The sequence below is a fragment of the Mus caroli genome, chromosome 5 (assembly GCF_900094665.2).
Source record: "Mus caroli chromosome 5, CAROLI_EIJ_v1.1, whole genome shotgun sequence".
NCBI lineage: Eukaryota > Metazoa > Chordata > Mammalia > Rodentia > Muridae > Mus > Mus caroli.
Window position 1 is genome coordinate 129,036,026 of NC_034574.1, and position 7,428 is coordinate 129,043,453.

General features: G+C 47.5%; 1 protein-coding gene across 1 annotated transcript; it reads right to left on the reverse strand.

Moving 5' to 3' along the window:
* Window positions 1-1,867: 1,867 nt before the first annotated feature.
* Prkrip1 (PRKR interacting protein 1) lies at window positions 1,868-6,331 on the reverse strand. Its single transcript, XM_029476926.1, has 3 exons — window positions 6,168-6,331; window positions 5,177-5,255; window positions 1,868-2,040 (listed from the first exon to the last, which is right to left on the reverse strand). Exons 1-3 carry the CDS (start codon window positions 6,291-6,293, stop codon window positions 1,883-1,885), a joined length of 363 nt encoding a protein of 120 aa, XP_029332786.1. The 5' UTR covers window positions 6,294-6,331; the 3' UTR covers window positions 1,868-1,882.
* Between the last annotated feature and the right edge of the window lie 1,097 nt (window positions 6,332-7,428).

Consider the following 7,428-nt stretch of genomic DNA (forward strand, 5'->3'; position numbering starts at 1 on the left):
GTAGCAGAGCTCAGCAGAAAGAACAAGAGGACCAAAGCTCAGGAGTAAGTTATTAAAGAGGCAGAATGGTGAGAATGGGGAGGTGGCTCAATGGGCCAAGCACTTGCAATGTGCTGTACAGCACTGTCCTCTGGGCCAACCAGCTGCTGCCCCTGAGTCATCTGTGCCTGCTGTAAAAGATCTCCACAGCTGGGCCTGCTCACTCACAGAGAGGACAGGAGAGCACAGGACCCTCATCTGAGTATCCAGCCATCCTTCCCGACCAACTTACACAGTACTGCGGTAACTGCATACAGGCTCGAGGTCTTGGGGAGGGGCTACAGGATATACGCTGGGAAAGACTAGGAAGAGGCTCTCTCTCCGCTGCTACGGGGAAACCATCTTTCATGCTGGATGAAGACTTTGCAGTGCCGTGCCTTTGGGTCCCCCTTGCTCCCATCAGTAACCCCTCACCATGCTCTGTGATTAAGCACTAGGAACTCATTGGTTCCCCAGGGAAAACGTCAGTTTGTTATTGGGACCTTGGAGGGAGGAGTAGCCATTGCCTAGACCCATCTAACTCAGAAACTCTTGAACAGCATGAAACGGAAGGGCATGAGGGACGGTCTATATAATCTTGGTGCTCATAAGGTTAGAGGAAAGGTAGACAGATGAATAGCCTGAAGCTCAAGCTCTAGCCTAGTGAAGGCAGCTCAGTTAAACCCACACACACAAATACCAGAACAAAGCACACCCAGCATGCTCATTGATGTTCTGCTCTGTGGTTCTTTCTCTGTGACTCTGCAGTGCTGAGGACTAAATCCAAGCCCTCACACATGCTAGGAAGAGCTTTACCACCAAGCCACACCTACAACACCTGCTTATGTGTGTGTTTATATNTTTGCATGAGAATGTATGTTTAGCACGGCATATATGTGAGAGCACAGTGTGCACATGACTTCAGGTGTCACTCCTAGGAAGCTTTCTGACTTGTTTCTTGGGATCTGAGGTTCTCAGGCATGCTCAAGCATCTGCCTGAAGCCATTCCTTGGGGATGGATTATAAGGACACACCAGAGTACCTGGCTGCTTTCCCCAAGACCACCTGGGCTTTGTAGACTGAGGTCAGTGCAAGACAAGCACTTTCCTTACCTGTCTCTCAGTCTTCCTCTTGCTATAGTTTTGAGACAGGCTTTTACTCTATCGCCCAGGCTTACCTTGAACCACAGGGCTCTAAAAATTCTCTAACCTGAGCCTTCAAAAAAGCTGGGAATACAGGTTCACGTTAATCTGCCCAAAGGTTCATTTCATTTATTGTTTGTTTATTTTTTGAGTCAGAGTCTCTAGTTAGTAGCCCTAGGTGGCCTGGAACTCACAGAGACCCTCCTGCTTCTGCCTCCTGAGTGCTGGAATTAAANGAATGAGCCACCACACCTGGTCTTTTTGTTTGTTTTTGTTTCTNCGAGACAGGGTTTTTCTGTGTAGCTCTGACTGTCCTAGAACTCACTCTGTAGACCTGGCTAGTCTCAAATTTAGAGATCTACCTGCCTCTGCAGTCCTGGGATTAAAGATGTGTGTCACCTCCGCCTGGCTGCACCTGGCACTCTTAATGTTTCTTAAAGTACAATTTCTAAAGCAATTCTTAAACTCTTATTATTAACATAATAAATCATCATCTGGCATGAAGAAATGTAAGCACCAAGAAAACTCAAATCCTCTGAGAAGCAGACACTGAACATGCAACATTATTTACATCAACCACAGTGAACTGCACTCAGCCCAACAGAGAAGAGGAGGAAATCTCCAACTTGTGAAGCCCCCTCTTGCTGTCCCTTTACATGGTAAATGGCCTAGAGGGAAGGAACTCTGCAGTGTCTTTCCATATACATGGAAAGTCCTACACATCACTCTTGCAGTATGAACATCCTGCAGTGCCAAGCCTGACTTGGTCCGTCACTTACCTTCTCAGCCATGGCATCCATGTAGTCCTGCCGCTGATACTCTCTCCGCCGTAGGTGCCTATACACGTGGAACTCTCCACTGCCAGCCCCGGCACTGGAACCTATAGCCACAAACAGTCCAGAGTTCTAGGTGAGACTCAGTGAGGAGGGCAGAGATAGAGCACACTGGCAGAGCACTTGCCNGGCAGGCACAGGCCCTGAGTTTAATCTTCAGGACCACAAAAGAGGAGGAAGGGAAAAAAGATAAACGCAGTCACCAACACAAGCTGTACTTAACCCAAAGGGACTAGATAAGAACTCTAACGGAAAGTATTACCTGTCCTGGGTCTTCTGCTTGTAATGACAGTGTGTGGCCCATCGTAGGTGTTATTAGACATATTGACTATGAAGTCACTGAAGTCCCACCCTAAGCTAGCAATGGTGGCACAGGTCTACAATCCTAGCACTGAGAGGCCGAGGCAGGAGGACTGAGAGTTCAGGACCAACTTGAGCTACACAGCAAACCCATGGGTCAAAACAAAAGGAAATTTCTGCTCTATGTGACAGTGACCACAAGAGGAGCAGACTTNGGCTCAGCGGTTAAAGAGCACTGCCTGCTCTTCTAGAGCCCCTGAGTTCAATTCCCAGCAACCACACGNTGGCTCACAGCCATCTGTAATGGGATCTGGTGTGTCTGAAGANCGTGTCAAGTGTACTCACATACATAAAATAAACAAATCATTAAAAAATATATATTGTTAGGAGAGACCTTGTTTGAACATTTACTGACCTAAGTGCTTGCTGGCATAAAGTCCTGGCCTCTGTGGGAAAGTGCTAGCCCAGCTGAGNACAAATAGACATNGATCCTNAAGTCAGCGGAGAACAGATAGCTATAAACCTTGTGGGTAGGTGCCTAATAACCCACTCTGTTCTGATCTTCCTGCTGAACTGTTCACCCAGTCAATATCCTGTTCCTGGGAACAGGTGTATTACCCAGAGACAAAGCGACCCCCCTCCACCCCTCTTCCTACGCCTATGAGTATATAATCTGTGTGGGAAAAATAAAAATTTGTCAGCTTGATCATCAGACTTGCTGTCTGTTCTTNGTGTTTCTTGTTCCCCCATTCTCTTTCAGGTGGCCGCTCAAGTCCCCGTTCAACTGGCCCATGGGTCGGGACAAAAAAAAAAAAAAGACATAAAATGCGCGTGCAGACTTTAGTTTAAGAAGGGCTCTCAGCATCCCTCCATGATTTCACAAGTGACCTGCTAGATCCCTAATGGTTGACAAACTTCTGATACTGCAGGTGAAAAGAAGTGGGTAGCAACAGTTTTTCTTGAACAAATGGTTTTGACTATAGAGAGGTTCACNAGGTTGTAGTAGAATATTTTATGTGGAATGATAGAACGTCAAGTGATTTGCTTATTTATTTAAGCTTCTAGAGACAGGGTTTCTCTGTGTAGCCCTCGGTGTCCTGATATTTGCTCTGCATANTTCAACTCACAGAGGTCCGGGATTAAAGCATGTGTAATTCCCACCCAGCAGGTGGTTCTTTTCTGAAAAGTGGTTTTTAGGTATGTTCGCCTGTGGGTTTGTGCACATGCATGCAGGCGCCCATGGCGTGCTCACTGAGTCCATGAGATCCTCCAGAGNTTGAGTTACAGGCAGCTGGAGCTGGAAGGAGNTGGCCAATATGGATGCTGGGAATTAGACTGGAGTTCTCTGCAAGTACACATTCTTCAATGCTATCTTCCTAGTCCTACCTTTTATTGAAATAGGGACTCACTATGTAGTCCTAGCTGGCCTAGAACTCTATATATAGATCAAGAAGGCCTCAAACCAAGAGATCCACGGCCCTAACTTCTGAGAGGTTGTATTCAAGTGCATTCACTATGCCTGACATTTTATTAAAAAAAAAAAAAAAACACAAAAAACCTGACATTTATGCATCTGTTTATTTGTAGAGCAGGAAATAAATACCACAACATGAATACAGAGGTCACAGACAACCTACAGGAGTTAGTTCTTTCTTTCCATTTGGACCCAAGGGATAGAACTCTGGGCGTCAGGTTTGGTGGCAAGCACTTTACCTGCTGAGCCAGCTCTCTCTCTCTCTGAAGCTCTACTATTTGCTTCTACTTAGTATATGTTAACCTAAATCTACTATATAACAAATGTGTTTTCACTTAGGAAAAATTACAAATGGAGGCTGGTGAGATGGTTCAGTGGATAAAGGCACTTGCTGCCAAACCTGAATTCCATGGTGGAAAAGGAGAACTGATTCCTCTGACCTCCACAGGCACCACGGCGTGCACAAGCACACACAAATAAAATCTTTAAAAAGCATAAAATGTCATTTCAAAGAATCAGAAAATCAGGTACAATGGTTCTGCTGGCTAGTTTTATGTCAATTTGACACAAGCTAAAGTCATAGGCAGGAACCTCAATTGAGAAAATGCCTCCAGGAGATCTGCCTGTAGGGCATTTTCTTAATTAGTGATTGTNCGGGAGGGCCCAGCCCATTGTGGGTGGTGCCATCCCTGGGCTGGTGGTCCTGGGTTCTATAAGAAAGCAGGCTGATCAAGCCAGTAAGACACCCACCATGGCCTCTGCATCAGCTCCTGCCTCCAGGTTCCTGTCTTGACTTCCTCCAATGATGGACTGTGGTATGGGAGCCCTTTCCTCCCCAAGTTGCTGTGGGGCATGGTGTTTCATCACAGCAATAGAAACCCTAAGTAGGACAACGGTGGAAGTTTCTGATGCCAGCACTTAGGGGGCAGAGGCATGAGGTGTATGAGTTCAAGCACATCCTGGTCCACACAGTGAGACCCTACCTCAAAAACAAAACACTGTATTGAAGAGGGGGCCTGGAAGCTCTTCCCTGCCCAGTCTGTTTGTCTGATCATGTGACACTTTAGCAGCTTTTAAAGCCTCTGAATAAAATGGTTTAACCACAAGAAACAAAACAAAACCAAAAGAATAACTGGGAAACCATTATCTATATATATATGTACATTGTAGCTCTCTTCAGACACACTAGTAGAGGGCATCTGATCACTTTACAGATGGTTGTGAGCCACCATGTAGTTGCTGGGAATTGAACTCGGGACCTATGGAAGAGCAGTGTTCCTAACCACTGAGCCACCTCTCCAGCCCCAGACTATTTTTCCTATCAAAGATCTAGTTGACAAGAAAAGAAAATAGTGTTTCATATTTCCCCTTAAAAACTATAAACCCCTGACACCCATAAGAGACATTACCCATGACATCTCGGACAAATTCTGGAGGCGCTCGAGGAGCCCATTCATTCATTTTCTCTGGAATTGGAACTGCTTTGTCCTGGAACAGTTAAACAGAAAAGCATCTATGAACATACACTTGCTGAGGAAGGTACATCCCGTGTGATGATCTCAACTGAGCACGCTTCTCAAATCTGGAGCTGACTGAGTGTAGTTCTGCTGCCCTGGCCTTACTTCATCCTCTACACCATGGGGTCTAACGTGGGCCAAAGTTCTCCTGTGCTAAACAAGTCTGGAATCTATGTCACTAAGAGACGAGCCAACCTCTTCTAGTCAAAGATACGAGCTGTCTGTTTTATGAGGCCCATTGAAGAGGTAAAGAGTGATGTGGTCCAAATTTGGCGTCTAATGCTTCTTTAATAATGGCTGCTATTTGGAGACGTTGTACACTTTTGCTAAGACATCGATTCTGGGTTTTGTTGGTTTCTGAGATAGGTCTCACTGTCTAGCTGATCTGAAACTCACTACGTAGACCACGCTCGCCTCGAATTTGTAGCAAAGTTCTGGGGTCGGCCACCAGAGTGCTGGGATCGCAGGTGTGCACCACCATACCCAGCTCCCATGCTTTGGTTCATATATTAAAGTTAAACTAGAAAGGGCTGTGAAGCAATACTGAATAGTAGCGCAGGGCTGTCATCCCAGCTCGTTGGGAAGATAAGGCAGGAGGAGCCCTGATGCGAGGTCTGCCTATCCTACAAAGCCGATTCGGTACGGAGCGTGGACAGCACGGGCAACGCCACGATACCGCAAAGAGCAAACTAAGAAAAAGGAGGGTGTGGAGGGCTGGGCAGCGCCTTCATGCAGCTACGCTGCTGTAGGTCAAAAACAGGAGCGAGGCTCCCTCCACCGGGCCGCCCTCTCCGCCCCAGAGCTGCTCTAGGGGGACTGAGTGTAGCGTTGCTCGGTCTGGCGGCGGGGTGAAGGGGCTGAGCCTCGGCCCACTCCCACTCACCGGGTTCTTCATGAGCCGCTCCAGCTTGAGCTTCTGNTCCTCGGCCGCATTCTTGGGGATGACAAGCGTCTGCGGCTCTTTCTTGGGCCTGGGCGGTCTCACAGAAGCGGCAGCAGGACTCGCCATAGCCGCTCTCCTACTCCTTCAAGAACGCTGTCGGCGGCCGCTCGTCTTGATGACGACAGAAGAGCGCGCCAACCGCGCACGCGCACTGCCAGAACGGGGGGGGGGTGTCACCCCCTCTCCTGAGGCGCATGCGCACTCTCTCTACGAAGGTAAGCGGCAGTACTGCTAACCTAAGCAGCTTGCTTGAATATTCATGATCGCGAGGTCAGTGTGGTTTATTTTGATCACAGCACTTTAATTTCATTTCCTGTTTCAAAACAAATCAGAGCTGCCTGATTCTCACATCCGGAGGGGAAGAGACGGCCTTTCGTGATGAGTGGGCTGGCCCCAGGCGACGTCTCAGGTCCCCAAGGACTTCGCACAGCTTGCTCGGGGCTCTTGGCACGTCCCTCCCAGTTTCGCTTGCTCCTGGGCTTTGTCTTTTCTTTTTTCTTTTCTTTTTTATCTACTCTACTTTCTCCCTACCCCACTTTCTCTTCCCCCTCCTCCTCTTCCTCTCTCCCCCTCTCCATATAGTCTCCCTCCCTCCCTCTCTTCCTTCCTTCCTTCCTTCCTTCCTTTCCTTTTTTGTTTGTTTGTTTGTTTTGTTTTTCAACACAGAGTTTCTTTGTATATCTCTGTCTGTCCTGGAACTTGGTTTGTAGACCAGGCTGTCTTCGAACTCTCGGAGATCCGCCTGCCTCTCACACCCCTATTCTTATAATAATCTTATAATCTCCTTTATAACTGAACTCTTAAAACAGACCCGATCTCCTTGGCCACGCTGAAAGTACAGCGCCACCAGTCGAGGCTGAGTATGTGAGTCTGTTTTAGAATAAAGAAAGTTGCCATTCCAGTCTACCTGGCTAGGAATTAACTTCAAGTCTTTCACTTGAAGGTGAAAGTAATGGAGAATGATGGAACTGCGGCCTTCTGGTGGTGGAGTGTTTTGTTGACCATNCGTGAGGCACTGAAGTAGCTCCCTATAGTAAAAGATGTTAAGAGCCAGCAGTGGTGGTGCAGGCCTGTAATCTCAGCACCCAGGGAGTTACAGGCAGACAGATCCCTGAGTTCAAGGCCATCCTGGTTTGCAGAGAGAGAGTTCCAGGACAGCCAGAACTACACAGAGAAAGCCAGTCTCAAAAAACAAACAAAC